The sequence below is a fragment of the Mobula birostris genome, chromosome 6 (genome assembly GCF_030028105.1).
Source record: "Mobula birostris isolate sMobBir1 chromosome 6, sMobBir1.hap1, whole genome shotgun sequence".
NCBI lineage: Eukaryota > Metazoa > Chordata > Chondrichthyes > Myliobatiformes > Myliobatidae > Mobula > Mobula birostris.
Window position 1 is genome coordinate 178,841,972 of NC_092375.1, and position 15,614 is coordinate 178,857,585.

A 15,614-nucleotide genomic window follows, 5' to 3' on the forward strand; every position below is an offset into this window, starting at 1 on the left:
TCCAGGACAGCAGTTCAAATCTTTCACCCCTTCACTTCTCCTTCCCTACCCTCATGACCATCACCTCTCTCTGATTACTCACCTCCTTCTCCTTATTCTATGCTCCATAGTCCTCACCAACCTGATTCCTTCTTCTTTAGCCATTTAACTCATCAATCTATCACCTCCCAGCTTCTCATCCCTCCCCCACCCATTCACCTTTACCCTCATATATCACCTGCCAGCTTGTACTGATGCCACTCCCCTCACCTTCTTATTCTGCTTGCAGTCCTCTTCTTTTCCAGTCTTGGAGGAACTCAGTCCTCCACAGATGCTGCCTACCTGCCATGTTCCTCCAGCATTTTATGTGTATTGCTCAAGATTTCCAGCATCTACAGAATTTTTTGTGTTATTATCACAAGACCTCCTAATTTATATGATCAGCAAACTTGCTAATTATGCCATGTACATCCATACCCAAATCATTTATAAACATGATGATTAACAGAGGTTCCAACATTGAATCCTGAAATACCCGTCTAGTCACAGGCCACAGTCGGAAAATTGACTTTTACATGTCACGTTCTGCTTCCCATCACCGAGCCAGTTCTAATCCACCTCACAAGATCCCCCTGAATCCCATGTAAACTCATCTTCCAGATCAGCATGCCGTGTGAGACCTTGTCAAAACCTTATTTAAATCTATTTCCACCTCATTGACAATCACACGGCAGCATATCAAAGATGAATGATTGGCCCATTGCTCTACTCTCTCTTCACTCATGACTGTGTGGCTAAGCACAGCTCAAATGCCTTCTCCTAATTCACCGATGACACTACTGTTGTTGGCAGAATCTTTGGTGGCAATGCGGTGGATTTATGAATGAGATAGATCGGCCGGTTGAGTGGTGTTGCAACAACAACCTCGCACTCAAAATCAGCAAGACCAAGGAATTGATTGTGGATTTCAGGAAGCAGAAATCGGGATAGCACACAACAGTCCTCATTGCACAATCCATGGTGAAAAGGATGAGCCACTTCAAGTTTCTGAGCATTACAGTTTAGAGGCTGTATCTTGGGTCGAACACATTGATGCAATCATGAAGAAGACATGCCACTGGTTCGACTTCATTAGATGTTTGAGGATGTTTGATACAAAACCAAACACTCTTGCAAATTGCTACAGATGTACAGTGCAGGGCATTTTATTTGCATCACAGCCTGGTAGGAAGCCTCTAGTGCACAGGATCTCAAGAGATTGCAATGGGTTGTAGGCTCAGCCAGCTCCATCGTGGGCACAATCCTCCCCATTATCGAGGATACCTTCAAGAGGCGGTGCCTCAAGGAGGCAGCATCCATCATTAAAGACCCTCACCAACCAGGACATGCCCTCTGCATGTTACTACCATTAGGGAGGAGGTACTAGAGCCAGAAAACCCATAGTCATCATTTTAGAAACAGCTTCTTCTTCACCATCAGATTTCTGAAAGGTCATGAACAAATGAACACTAACTCAGTAGTCTTCTTCTGCACTATTTACTTATATTTGAAACTTGTAGTAATTTTTATGTTTTGCACTGTACTGTTGCCACAAAACAATTTTCACAATTAATGTCAGTTGTAATAAACCTGATTCTGTTTCTCACATCTGCTGCCCTACCTTCATCTACTGTATTTTATGCTTTAGGTGAATGCCAAAGTGACTATTCAGGAATTCAAGAAACAGTGAAATAGTAAACAGGATTTTATTTTCAATATCAACCAGTTAAGAGAAAAACATTAGTCCATTGCTGTTCCTCATTCCCAGATATAGGAAAACTCTGTTAATCTGGCTTCTTTGGGACTTTGGTGGTAACAGACTGGCAGATTTTCAGGGCATCAGAATGGTATTATAATTAATACTGCAACATACTTTCAAACTGATCTTTTTTAAGAGATGTTACACAGAATAATTACAATAAATTTTAAGTGAATGTAGTAAGTTTAAAGAGAGCTCAGGAAAAAAAGCCCCACTGAGTTCAAAGGGAACATGAAGAACAGAACCAGATGAGTTGAAAGGGAGCACTGGAACCAAGGTCAATACATGTTAAGGAGAGCACAGTTACCAGGGCCCTTTGTTAAAGGGAGTGCAAGAATGGGGACCGAAATGTGTTAAGGGGAGCATCCACTGTTTCCATGGCTACTTCTTTTAGTAGTCTGGGATTCAGATGATCAGGTTTTAGTATTTTATCAGCTTTTAGTCCCATTAATCTCTCCAGTAATTTATTTTATATATACTATTTTCCTTCAATTCCTCCTTTCCATCACACTCTTCATTCTTTTGCATTTTGCCCTCTTTCATAAAGACCAAACCAGAATATCTGACTATTTGTTCTGATATGTCTTTGTTTCCCATTATAAATCCACGTTTTCTCAGTGTAACAAAAGAAAAGAACAAACACTCAAGAATAAGTTCTAAAGTATAACCATATAACAATTACAGCACGGAAACAGCCATCTCTGCCCTTCTAGTCCATGCCGAACTCTTACTCTCACCTAGTCAGAGCTAAGGTACCGGTTACCCCTGCTTCCATCCAGGGGGTCAGGGTGGACATGGTGGAGGATTACAAATACCTGGGTATACAAATTGACAATAAACTGGCCTGGTCAAAGAACACTGAGGCTGTCTACAAGAAGGGTCAGAGCCGTCTCTATTTCCTGAGGAGACTGAGGTCCTTTAACATCTGCCGGACGCCTACGAGTCTGTGGTGGCCAGTGCTAATACCGCCCAGTGTTTGCTGTTCTGTGCTGGGGCAGCAGGCTGAGGGTAGCAGACACCAACAGAATCAACAAACTCATTCGTAAGGCCAGTGATGTTGTGGGGATGGAGCTGGACTCTCTGACGGTGGTGTCTGAAAAGAGGATGCTGTCCAAGTTGCATGCCGTCTTGGACAATGTCTCCCATCCACTACATAATGTACTGGGTGGGCACAGGAGTACATTCAGCCAGGGACTCATTCCACCGAGATGCAACACAGAGCATCATAGGAAGTCATTCCTGCCTGTGGCCATCAAACTTTACAACTCCTCCCTTGGAGAGTCAGACATCCTGAGCCAATAGGCTGGTCCTGGACTTATTTCCTGGCATAATTTACATATTACTATTTAACTATTTATGGTGTTATTACTATTTATTATTTATAGTGCAACTGTAAAGAAAACCAATTTCCCCTGGGATCAATAAAGTATGACTATGACTATGACTATGACTAATCCCACCGACCTGCACTCAGCCCATAACCCTCCATTCCTTTCCTGTCCATATAGCTGTTCAATTTAACTTTAAACAACAACATTGAACCTGCCTCAACCACTTCTGCTGGAAGCTCATTCCACACAGCTACCATTCTGAGTAAAGAGTAACACCTCAAATAAAATTGCCTTTTATTATTTGGTAATTACACAGAGTTGATGTTTCCAGTCTTCAAATAATATTGCAGTTCTTTGAATAGTCCTAATATGTGAAATGAAATCAGCCTTCAATATACTACAAAACGCTAACAAGTCTGCTTGAAATTAAGATTTTTGTAACTAGTGTGCACTTTATTTTTCTCCTGCTTCTGTCCATATTTCTTGCTTCATTACTATGCGAAAGTCCTCAGTTGTGAAGACAAGTTGGCAACCTACTTCCTAAAAGTAAATTTATTTCTTTATTATTGAGATACAGCACAGAATAAGCCCTTCTGGCCCTTCGAGCCATGCTGGCCCAGCAACCCTCTAATTTAATCCTAGCCTAATCATGTAACAATTTACAATGATCACCTAACCTACCAAACAGTACGACTTTCGACTATAGGAGGAAACCGGAGCACCCGCAGGAAACTCACACAGTCGCGGGGAGAATGTACAAACTCCTTACAGGCAGTGGCAGGAATTGAACCTGGGTCGCCTGTTCTGCAAAGTGTTTTGCTAACCACTACACTACCATACCGCCCAAATCTACAAAGACATACAACAATGACTTGAGATATTTTTCATTACAGTTAGATACTTATAACATAATTACTTAATGAACAAAAATGTGAATCTACCACAGAAGGAAATAAATTTTAAAAAACCTTTGAAAATATATGCAAATATATCTTTGATTATAACTAAGTCTGATATGGACATTTGGCTTTGAAATTGATTTACCTTATGATCAGTATCAAGGCATGCCATTCTTTTAGCTTCAACGAAGGCTTGAAGTTGTTCATAATCAATTGGTTTGTATTTCTGACATCCAAGACCATTTTTTATTCTTATAACCAACTTCTCTAATGGAAAATTATAGAAACAAAAGGAAGTTTCAAGATACAGTCCCACACGTGCAAGGGAAACCTGTGTATAAGAAAACTAAAAATAATTAAGTCACCAGTTAGTGTGAGATCTTAAATCATCCAATAATATTTAACCTTGTATTGACTAATACAACTTATATTGTTTATGTGTTATTTTACTATTAACAAAATACCGAGTTCCCCCTATTCCAGCTGTTTAAGTTACAGGATAAATTCTGAATCCATTGATATTTTACTTGGTACAATTGAAATTTATAAATTTCAATTGAACGTCACGTAATTTTTACTTGGTACAATTGAAATTTATAAATTTCAATCAAACGTCATGTAATTTTTAGAGAAAAACATTAATACAATGTTCAAACCACATTTTGTATTCAGACTAAAACAGGTGTCCTTGACAGGGGAAATCATTAGTTTTGTTCAGTAATTCAGTAATCTATAGTGAATGAAAGTAAAATATACAAGTACTGTACCAGAAACAAATGATAGGATAAGAGAACATGACATTGTAGGATACAAAACAATGATTATTGTTAAAAATACTTAAGGGAACCTCAAATATACAGTTGATACATTAAAAACATTCATGGCTAATTGAACTGATTGTTGGTCCACTTTCTGCAAGATGTTCAGATGAATTCAGTGTTTATCTTTGTTAAATAATGTTTATGCTTGGATTATGGAAAGCTCCTGTGCACACTGTCAATGAGAAGTGAAATTACTCAAGATGAAGCTGTAAGTAGTTTATCTTGGGGAATGAAAAAGTTATTGATTTAAGAGAAATTGAAGCATATATTATTGATACTAGCCAATTACAATTTCAATTTTATTGTGGCTTACCTTAGATTTAAAAAAAAGAATAGTATGAAATAGTGACATTTTAAACAAGTGATCACTTCAGAATATGTGTGTCCATGAGTTTTGTTTTCATTTTTATTCACTTGATTTTTATTAACTTTTTTATCTCATCAAATTTTACTGCACATGAAAAATAAACTGCCTCGAAATAAAATGTAGGTAGTTCATGAGAAAAACACAGAATATTCATTTAGCTTTAGAAATCTCAGAGCTTTCCAACTGAGATACTGAGTAGTTATTAGAAAAGACTAAAAGTGATTTTTGTCTTGCTTAAAGGCAACAAGCCTTCAATCCGTCTTTCCAAGATCATCTAACTCCATACAAGTTGAAATTCAAACCTGAGGTTTTCAATCTGTGGAGCTCAGCAACATTCTACCTGTACTATCAACAAACAGTCCACAGGTTGGTTCATTCACCTGCCCTTTCTAAACTCCACCCCTGCTCTCCTCCCCTACCTGGTAGAACCTGCTCATCACCTTACACCCCTTCTCAGTCCACCAATCACCTCACACTCCTTTATCACCACTTTCCTTCTCCTCTTCATGCTGCCCATCTCGCCTCTCCACTCTCAGTTCTGATGTTGGGTTTTGACCCCAAAGCTAACTGTTCCTTTCCTCCCACAGAAACTGCTCAGCTCACTGGGTTCCTCCAGCTTGCTCCATACTCAAGTTAAACCACGTTCACATAAATATACTAAAACAGGAAATTAAATCTTCTGCTTTGCAAAAGCCTGTTCACACATTTTCCTGTTCTCGCAAGGCCTTTTGCTACATCACTCCCTCGGAAAGCATTTTCCCATTACAATTTTTATTGCTCAGGTCCATTTGTTAAACTGTACAACTAGCATTTGAAAATTAATTCTCGTGTTTTTTGTATCGATTCAAATCTATATACTTGCAGTTCACAACGAAGACATCAGATAGCAAACGGAAATGATAAAGCGGGAGGCATGAGTCTTTTTTAATATAGTATTTCTTTAACTAATAGAAATGCTAAAACAACCACGGAGCTCAGGCTGAGGATGCCCAGCCTAAATTGAATAGACAATTGCATAACCCAGCTGAGGAGAGGAAGATTTATTATACACTACCTGCATCTTCTGCTCTGTGATTTGTGATGAACATTCTAAGGTCTCTTCCACTCATTATTCCTATGAAAAATGAATTGCACAAATTATTAAAACTCTAATTGTGAACTAGACTATTTTCTTAGAAGAAAACTGGAATGTAAAATATCAATGAACTACAAACATTTGTATATTCAAATTATGAACTTGTTAACAATTATGTCTACATCAAGTGAATAGATTTGATCAGTAGCCCTAACACATCTGAAGCATTAATTTAAGGCTCAAGACCCACTACAGAACAGAAAGGTCCAGGCTAATCTCAAAGTGCAACACCATGGTAATCTTGCACCGATGCCATCCTTCTGATACCAAATCAAACAAAGACTCCTCAAAGTTGCTGGTGAACGCAGCAGGCCAGGCAGCATCTCTAGGAAGAGATACAGTCGACGAAGGGTCTCGGCCCGAAACATCTTCCTAGAGATACTGGCTGGCCTGCAGCGTTCACCAGCAACTTTGATGTGTGTTGCTTGAATTTCCAGCATCTGCAGAATTCCTCGTGCTTGCACAAACAAAGACTCCATCTGCTTTCTCAAGAGGATGTAAAAGAAAACACGACTCTGTGATTTTACATGGTCAGTTGGGTGTTGTTTCTAATTATGGTGTCTAGGCCAACACCAGATCTGATATTATTCTTATTACGTTTAGTTGTAGTAGTTTTCTACTGTAAATCATTTATTTCAGAGGATGATTAAGAGGGTCATCAACATGATTGTCATTCTGAATCAGCAATAAAGGACTGTGAAATAATTTAGATGTGGAGCTTGTAAATGTAGACACAGCATCCGAATGCTTAAGCAGTTGAGTTTCTAGTCATTAGTGACCTTCAGAATGGTGCCACTGATTGTCAAGGATATTTGATTCAATTCTCTTGTGCTGGGCATGGCTATTGCCTGGCATTTCCTGGCATTTCTATGGTACAAAATGTTACTTGTTACTTACTGACCAAGATCCAGGTCTTGCTACAGGTAGTGGAGGGAGAAGTGTTTTCTTCTTCCTCGCTTCAAATAGAATTGAACACTGCATCAGCAAAATTCCTCAATTCTGACCTTGATGAAGTAACCACAAAGGATTAGGCCTAGGACACTGCCCATGGGCTGGGACAATTGCCTCCAGTAACCACATTGTTTCGCCTTCTGCAGGTTATGACCATTGACCACTTGATACCCATTTACACTAAACCTTCTTTTCGCAACACTTGGTCAAGTGCAATCTAGATGCCAGATACCTGTCCTATGAAATTCAGCTATGTTTGGATTCAATGTTCCAGGTGAAACTGTGCATTGATGAGCAGATAAGTGGGAGCGAGTGTTGCTTGAAGGTAACTTCCATCACAATGCTGATGATAGAAAAAACTGATGGGTAATTTTATGAATTTCAATTGCCCTGCTTTTTACTAGAGTCATACATGAGCAATTTCCCACTTCTTTGAGCAGATGCCTGTGTTGTAACTATCTGGAACAGCTTGACAGCTGGGGCCTCAAGTTATGGAGCCTAGATCTCCAAAAGAAAAACCTCTTGACAACTGTTTCCTCAGCTTAGTCCATTTTATTAAACCATGATATTAAGAGAGTTAATATTCATCATCATCATCAGGTGCCATGCCCAGTTTGAGCTTTGACTGCCATGGCCCACACACTCCTGTTTCGGGTCAAGTGGATCAATTCATTGGTATTCATTTCCAGTTCTCTGGCTGCTGTCTCCATCATCATTTGTCTTTATCTTCCTCTTGCTTTCTTCCCTTCAATCTTTCCCATAATTATCATGCATTCTAACTCCTCTTTCCTAATCTCATGTCCAATGAAGTTACGTTGCCTTTTCATGATCTCATACATTATTTCTCTTTTTCTGTTTGCTCTGTTCATGACATCCTCGTTAGATATTCATTTCATCCATGATATTCTTTGCATCCTCCTCAAAAACCACATCTCTGCTGCTTCAGTTGGTTTCCTCCAGTAAATAGATATTGTCCAACATTCTGAGCCATATAACATAACCAGATAAACATAAGATTTCAGTACTCTGAAGCGGGTTGTCATGCCTAGTATTGGTCAGTATACTCTTCATTCTCGTAAAGGTGTCTTTTGCCATCCCTATTCTTCTTTTGATGTCCATGTCGCACCTGCCGTCTGATGTCACCCAGCTTCCTAAGTAGCAAAAGTTCTGTACTTGTTTTATGTCTTCCCCGTTTATTCTCAGCCTGAAGATAGGATTCTCCTTCTTTTTGGATATCACCATACATTGTCTTTTTGCAATTGATAGATAGACCCATTTTTGCACTTTCTTCAACAATTATATCAATTGTTTTGTAGTTCTTCCTCCGTACTTGCAATTAACACAGTGTCATCTTAATAAGTAATAACATTTTAATAAGTTAGTCAATTTATTGTATTTCAGAGAAAGGATTAATCGGCAAGATCTCCTCTCTTAATGTTTGAACTGATCAAGCTATAACTCACGTCTGAGATGTCCCGGTAGTGACAATCACAGGTCAATTTCACGTGGGGTCACTGAGGAGAAAGGGGGACGATGGCCCAAAGCACCTCTCCGGCTTCCAGGGCCCTGAATCACAGCGCCGCGGATTGTTGACAGCCGACACCACGATGGTAACCAAGTACATGCTTCCCAGTTGGCTTATTTTTGCACCGGAGTGGGCCAATGGAAAGGAGGATAGCTGATGAGCTGACCAATGCGGACTGGCCGTGGCGAACTCCAGGGCGGTGACGCATCGGCAGTCGGCTCGAATTTTGCTCGGCGCTGGGAGATGTAAGCACGGGAGGTCGGGCTTTGGATGGCGTTTTTGCTCATCGCTGACCTTTTGTGGCGTCCTTTTCCGAAGCCACACCTGGTTGTGTATCGTTAGCCCGAGCGGTAAGTGTTTCGTTGTGTGTGCGGGACCGGGGGCGGAGGTTGGATCTCGGGGTACAGACAGGTGTTCATGGCCCCGGGCCGGCAGAATGTGTTGGAAGCTGGAAAGGGTAGGGAGCAGGGTGCGGGCTGTTTGCCTTATTCCCCATCTCTTCTTCTCTTCCTCCCCCCCCCCCCCATGTCATTAGTGACTACTTTTAAGGGAATTTGTTCCACTTCTACCCAATCTTTGATTTTTTTCCCATTGTTCTCGGGGTGAATCCCAAAGCAACACTGTCTAAAATGTTTTCTGTTCATTGAAATGGGGTTTCGCTGTTCCTGCATACTTCGATGAGTGCCGAATACGGTGAAGGTGTGGCGATAAAGCTTTCTATTTGAGCTGTGTTTGGAATTCGAGCCCCGATAGACCGTTTTCTCCTGTTAATGTGTTTTCCAGTGTAGTGATCGTGAAATATATATAAAAAAAACTTGCATTGCAACTGGAGGGATCTGTCGTTTGTTTGTATCATTTACTGGAACGTAGTACGCCTTTGCGCCAGTTATGCTGCATTGGCTGTACTAGTCTGTCGAGAATATGATCACTGATTGTGACTGGTGATAAAACAGCCCTTGTGCAGTAATTGGGCGTTACTAAATCTCAGCGGGTGTGACTGGTTTTTGTTAACTTTTAACTGGAAAGCAAATATTTTTAGTAAGGTACTTTCACAGTTGCATATTTAAGAATTTTAATCTCATTGATTGAGTTATTGCGGAACAAAATTTGAAAAATGCAGCTTTCAGTATATTTCAGATCGATAACTGTCTTATTTTATAAGCTTACTTCAACTCGGCCAATTTAAATGAAATCATCAATTGACAATTCGGTATTTAAATTTCTTTTAAAAAAAAACAAATGCTGTATGTGGAGCAAGGTTTTTTACGGAAACATATACAAACCTGTGAGTGACTTGAGACCACGTTCGTGTAATTCATTGGTCTGTCAATTCCCTTATGTTATCAATACTCCTTCATTCAACATCTTGTTCTTAGATGAAGTATTCTTAATAATGCTTTTGTTTTGACCATGAACTTATTATCTTTGTTTTTAAATAGAAATGTGCATTATCAAATCTATACCATCTTGAAAAAGAGCTTGATCGTGTATTCTCCATTTTATTTCAAAGATGAAAACAGCATAGGAACCGAAAACTCATAAAATAAATTGTTAGGAGGCTTGTAGATCATGCAATAGAGAGAGAGAGAGAGAGACCCATAGAAATTAAAATCTTGTACTAAATTTAGCTTCCAGAGAATTTAGCTTTGTCAGATTAGGTAAATGTTAAGAATGTCATTGAGAGTAAAGACTGCAATATTTACAGCATCATTTGGCTCATATGTACTGAACATGAATTGCTTTGAGGTTCAAATAAATACTGTAGATGCAACTGTTTTGTGTACAAAAGGGTGCAATGATCAACAGACTGCAACACAATATTAAAATGCATTTCTGTATTGCACACAAGCCTTCCTGTACTGTATCTCATCGTGTGCCACAATCCTCAGGTGCATCAATATCTTTTTAAGTATTTCGAAACAAAATTCGAAGACTTAAAGGAAATGTGGACAAAATAGGCAGATGTACGATAAAATTTAATGCTGGGAAGAGTGGAATTTGGTAGGAAGAATGAAAAGAACCAAAAGTGACTTTCAGAATTGTGCCTTCAAGAACCTGTTGAACTTGAGAGTGTAGGTTGGAAATGTGGTTTAAATGCACATGGAATCTCTAATCCACTAAACGGCATAAAGTATATGAGCAAGAATGTGACAATGAGCTTTTAGAAAACACATTTGTCTGCAGCTGTCGTATCGAATTAGATCAGGGGTTCCTGATATTTTTTAATGCCGTGGACCCCGACAATTAACCAGGAGTTCTGTGGACCCCTGCTTTAAATGAACCACACTTTTTGGGAAAGATGCAAAAGTTTTAGAGATAGTGTAGAAGACAGTTTCCAAAGGATTCCGGGCATAGGGACCTTATGTTATAGATATGTCAAAGAGTGATGTAGAGATCCTGTTTACACTGTAGGATCAAGAATTAGGGAATATAAAATGAAGGTGATTTGCAAATAATAAAAAAAAGTGTGATTGCTTGGGTTCCGAAATGCAGTGTGAAGGGTGGTAATGGGAGGCATGTTCAATTGTAGAAAGGAAAGGTACGTCGCAACCAGAGTTTCTCTGGTTAGCGGACAATTTCCCTCCACGCCTCTCTGACGTAGTGGGGAACTGCGTACGAGGCAAGTTACAGCAGTGGTTTGCTATTGCCTTCTGCCGGATGAGTTTCCAAAGAGATCACCAGTTCGTAACCCAGCACAGATGGAAAGCGTGCAGGGGAGTCAGCTGGATTCAAACTCAGGACCTTTTGCACAGTCCAGCACTGATGCCACTACGCCATCAGCTGGATCATTCAATTGTAGTATCCAAATGAAATTGGGTATGTATCTGAAAGGCAAGAAGTGGAGCACCTAGTGCAGTCTCTGCCTTCCAGCACCAGAGACCTGGGTTCAGTTCTGACTATGGATCCTTCTGTGTCAAGTTTGCACCTTCTCCCTGTGACCATGTACGTTTCCTTTGGATGTTTTGATTTCCTTTCACATCCCCAAGACATGCAGATTGGTGGGTTAATTGACCATGATAATTATGTAGGTGTGGTGAATATGGGGGGAGTTTATGAAAATGAGGAAATTTGCTTTATAAAAAGGAATTGGTGCAAATGGGTGGCTGATGGTCAATGTGGACTCAGTGCAACAAGGACCCTGTCAGTGAATTTACAGATCAATGGATAATGCTTACAAAGAGCTCATACTACTAACTTTTTTTGCAGAAATATTTGGTGATGGTGTGTTATATTCTAGTGTCTGCTAATCCTAGCTGCTTAATTTTCAAGGGTGAAAATGTATGAGTTGCTGCTGAAGATGCCATGTTGAATTGCTGCACTATCGTTGTAGATGTATTACAGAATGATTGTATTATTATGGAAATAGTAAAAATTTAAGGTACTGGATGTTGTTGTAGTCTGATGGGCTGCTTTGTCTTTCTTGTTGAACTTGTATTTGTCCACATTGTCTGTCTAGGTACCATATCCGATGCGGACTTTGGTGACCATGGTTTTCCATGTAGATCTATCCTCCGTTTTTTGGATGACTTCCATTTCCTCGATGTGTAGCCACCTGGCTATGCTTTTGATATACATAAGCCGAGGTCTTCCTCTAGGTGTACTTCCCTCAATCTTTCCGGAGAGTATGAGTTTTTCTAGTTATCCACATTACTGAAAGTATTATGTCACACAACTGAATTGTAGATAGCATATAGTAGGAAATAGGAAGGTAAGTCTCTAGTCTGCTTCTGCAGTGTAGTATTTTTTTTGCAGCAAACCAATTTAATTTTCTGACAACAGTAATCCCTGTGCTTTCAGTGGGGGACTCAACTCTGGCTGACGTACTTGACGGTCAAGATAGGTGGACTCACTCACTGCTCCTGCAGTTGGTTCCAAAGCTTAATAAACAAGTAATAAGTCACGGGTTTACTGGAAATCATTTCTCACTGAAATTGGTCTCAGGTTACAACATTAGCTTCAGTTCTCAGTTTTGGGCTTCTAAACACCATTTTGATTTTTCTTTTAGAATGAGCATAGAACGTTACAGGTCATACAGGCCCATCTCTTTTGTACAGGTCATGCCTACCCCAGAAGAGATCCACAAGTGGAAACCCTGCTCCCTGCTCCAATTCTTCACCCACACATTCATCTGTCATATCATCCTATTCTTACTTTCACTGGGGTGTTCAAAGTACATTTATTATCAAAGTGTGTATACCAGATACAACTTCAAGTTTTCTCTCCTTGGAGGCAGCCACAAAACAAAAAAAAACAGAACTTTTTTTTTAAAAGTCAGACACACAATGTGCAGAGAAAATTGTGCACATTAGTACTAATGTGTACCACAACTTCTCTCTGCACACCCTCCCCCTTAAGGATGCTGTTGACCTGATCTGAGATGCCCCTCAGCTTGCACCTGGGAGACACCATCCAGGAGTCTCATTTGTGTCCACAGAATCTCCCGTCTCAAACATGAGAAAATCTGCAGATGCTGGAAATCCAAAGCAACACGCACAAAATGCTGGAGGAACTGAGCAGGCCAGACAGCATCTACGGAAAAGAGTAACTAGTTGATGTTTTGAGCTAAGACCCTTTATCAGAACTTCATCAGGAATCTTCTGTCTGTTCCCCAACTATTGAATCTGCTATTTTTCCCCTTTCCCTTCTGAACCATAGAGCCAGACTCATTGCCAGAGAACCGGCCATTGTGGCTTACCCTGGTGGGTTGTCTTTCCTCCCATCCACCAGCATACAAAGTGTTATACTTGTTATTGAAGGTAGTGGGCATGGAGGACTCCACATGTCCATTCCCTACTCACCTGACAATCATCCAGCTACCTGCCTCTTGCAACTGCTTCCCTGTAGCTCCTACCTATTAGCTCCTCATTATCCTGAATGAGTTTTAGGTAGCAGTTAAAGACATCGGAGGTCTTTCAAATCTCTCGCATCTTGCAAGAGGAGCACATCACTGCCATTCTTGCTGCTTTAGATGGAACTAATAAAGAAGAAAAACAGAAATGTCAACCAAGTCTCCATCTCTTGCCAAAGCCTCAGGCCCCCACTTGAACTCTGCCGCTCACGCAATGACTTAAACTTTTTACTGCCCCTTGCCAATTGTCTAATAACCCAAACAATCCTGAGCTCAGCAGAAAATCTTGAAAGTTCCAACTTGCTTCGTAAATCTGACACTAACCATGATCTCAAGCTCAGCAGAAAGTCTAACACATGGTAAATAATATGTAACGTGTTATTCATTATAAATAATAGTAAATGGCACAGCAACTCCACTAACTCCAGCACTGCTTAATTGTTTTCCCCTCAGTCACCTTATGTATAGCCTACAATCACTTCATGAACATACAGTCAATCTATGTATAAAAGCTATCTTGTGTGTTTATATTTTTAATTATTGTGTTCTTTATCTTTTGTGTTTTGTACTGTAAATCAATAATTGTTACTGTGTAACAATTATTTTGTTCTTACACTTGTGTGCAGGAAATGACATTTAACAGTCCTGAATTTTGAAATGCCATGTAACACAATGGAGTTCCTCGTCAGTGTAACAATAGAGCTTATCTCCATGAGTATTGTTTCTGTCTTCAATGTGACTTTATTCAGCAGTTTACTTGATTACGTCTCTGAGACAGCTTTCCAATTTAGACATATATTGATACACAAAAAGTAGGCTTTGATATTGGGTGTGCTGTGCCTGTATGTTTGAACCTGTTGCCTGGGTTTGTGCCATATGATCTTTAACGTTTTTATATAGTACTCCATGTGCGGTCTGATCAATGCCTTATAAAGCCTCAACATTGTATCATTGCTTTTATGTTCTAGCCCTCGCGAAATGAATGCTAACGTTGCATTTGCCTCCCTTATCACTGATTCAACCCACAAGTTAATCTTTAGGGAATCGTGCACAAGGATTTCCAATTTCCTTGGACCTCTGATTTTTAAATTTTCTCCTCTTTGGGGAAAATAATCCATTCCTTTCTTCCTTCTACCGAAATGCATGACCATATACTTATACTGTATTCCATCTGCCTCTTTACCCATTCTCCCAATCTTTCCAAGCCCTCCTGCAGACTCCGGCCTTTTCAAAACTACCTGCTCCTCTACCAATCTTTGTATCATGCTCAAACGTGGCCACAAAGCCATCAATTCCATCATCCAAATAATTGACATAATGTGAAATGAAATGGTCTCAACACTGACCCCTGTGAAGCACCACTAGTAACCGGCAGCCAACTAGAAAAGACCTCCTTTATTCCTACACTCCTGGCAGTCAGCCAATCTTCTATCCATGCTAGTGCATTTCCTGTAATATCATGGGCTCGTGTTAAGCATACTCAAGTTTGTCTGCCACTTCTTTGTCTCTTACTACTATCCCTTCAGCATCACTGTCCAGCAGTCTTAAATCTCCAACATTCCACTAATTTTTGATATATTATATGCCAAAATATTTAATTTTTATCTTTCACTTCCCTCGTCAACCTGGTTGTGTCATTTTTCTACCCCCCCCCCCCCCCCCAGAGTACTTATTCATCTTTGGGATCTATCCTGTGCCTTCCAAATTACTCGCAGAAACTCCAGCCATTGCTGTTCTGCTGTTATCCCTTCTAGTTGTTGTTGCTGCATTTCTTTAGCATTTTTTTTTGTGAAGTAGAATTGCTAGCTCGATTCTCAACCCTGCACAGATGGAAAGTGTGCATGGAGCTGACTGGATTTGAACCCTCGACCATTTGCCTCGAATTCCAGTGCAAATACCATTACATCAATCACCAACTGCATCCCATGTAGTGTCCCCTTACAATCAACTTTGACCAGG

At 40.0% G+C, this 15,614-nt stretch overlaps 2 protein-coding genes across 4 annotated transcripts in view; one reads left to right on the top strand and one right to left on the bottom strand.

The window, feature by feature from the left end:
* LOC140199614 (coiled-coil domain-containing protein 148-like) overlaps positions 1–8,874 on the bottom strand; it is a 116,241-nt gene extending 107,367 nt beyond the window's left edge. For 2 of the 3 annotated variants that reach the window (XM_072261988.1, XM_072261986.1), the window contains exons 1-3: positions 8,745–8,874; positions 6,250–6,309; positions 4,153–4,353 (exon numbers count right to left, since the gene is read on the bottom strand). In XM_072261988.1, the coding sequence (XP_072118089.1) occupies positions 4,153–4,353; positions 6,250–6,255 (207 nt within the window). In that variant the 5' untranslated portion in view covers positions 6,256–6,309; positions 8,745–8,874. The remainder of the gene's footprint in view (positions 1–4,152; positions 4,354–6,249; positions 6,310–8,744) is intronic. The other variant, XM_072261987.1, reaches the window with a different exon arrangement.
* Positions 8,875–8,995: 121 nt separating this feature from the next.
* pkp4 (plakophilin 4) overlaps positions 8,996–15,614 on the top strand; it is a 181,391-nt gene continuing 174,772 nt past the window's right edge. The window contains exon 1 of the mRNA XM_072262006.1: positions 8,996–9,156. The gene's annotated coding sequence lies outside the window, so the exon portion shown is untranslated. The remainder of the gene's footprint in view (positions 9,157–15,614) is intronic.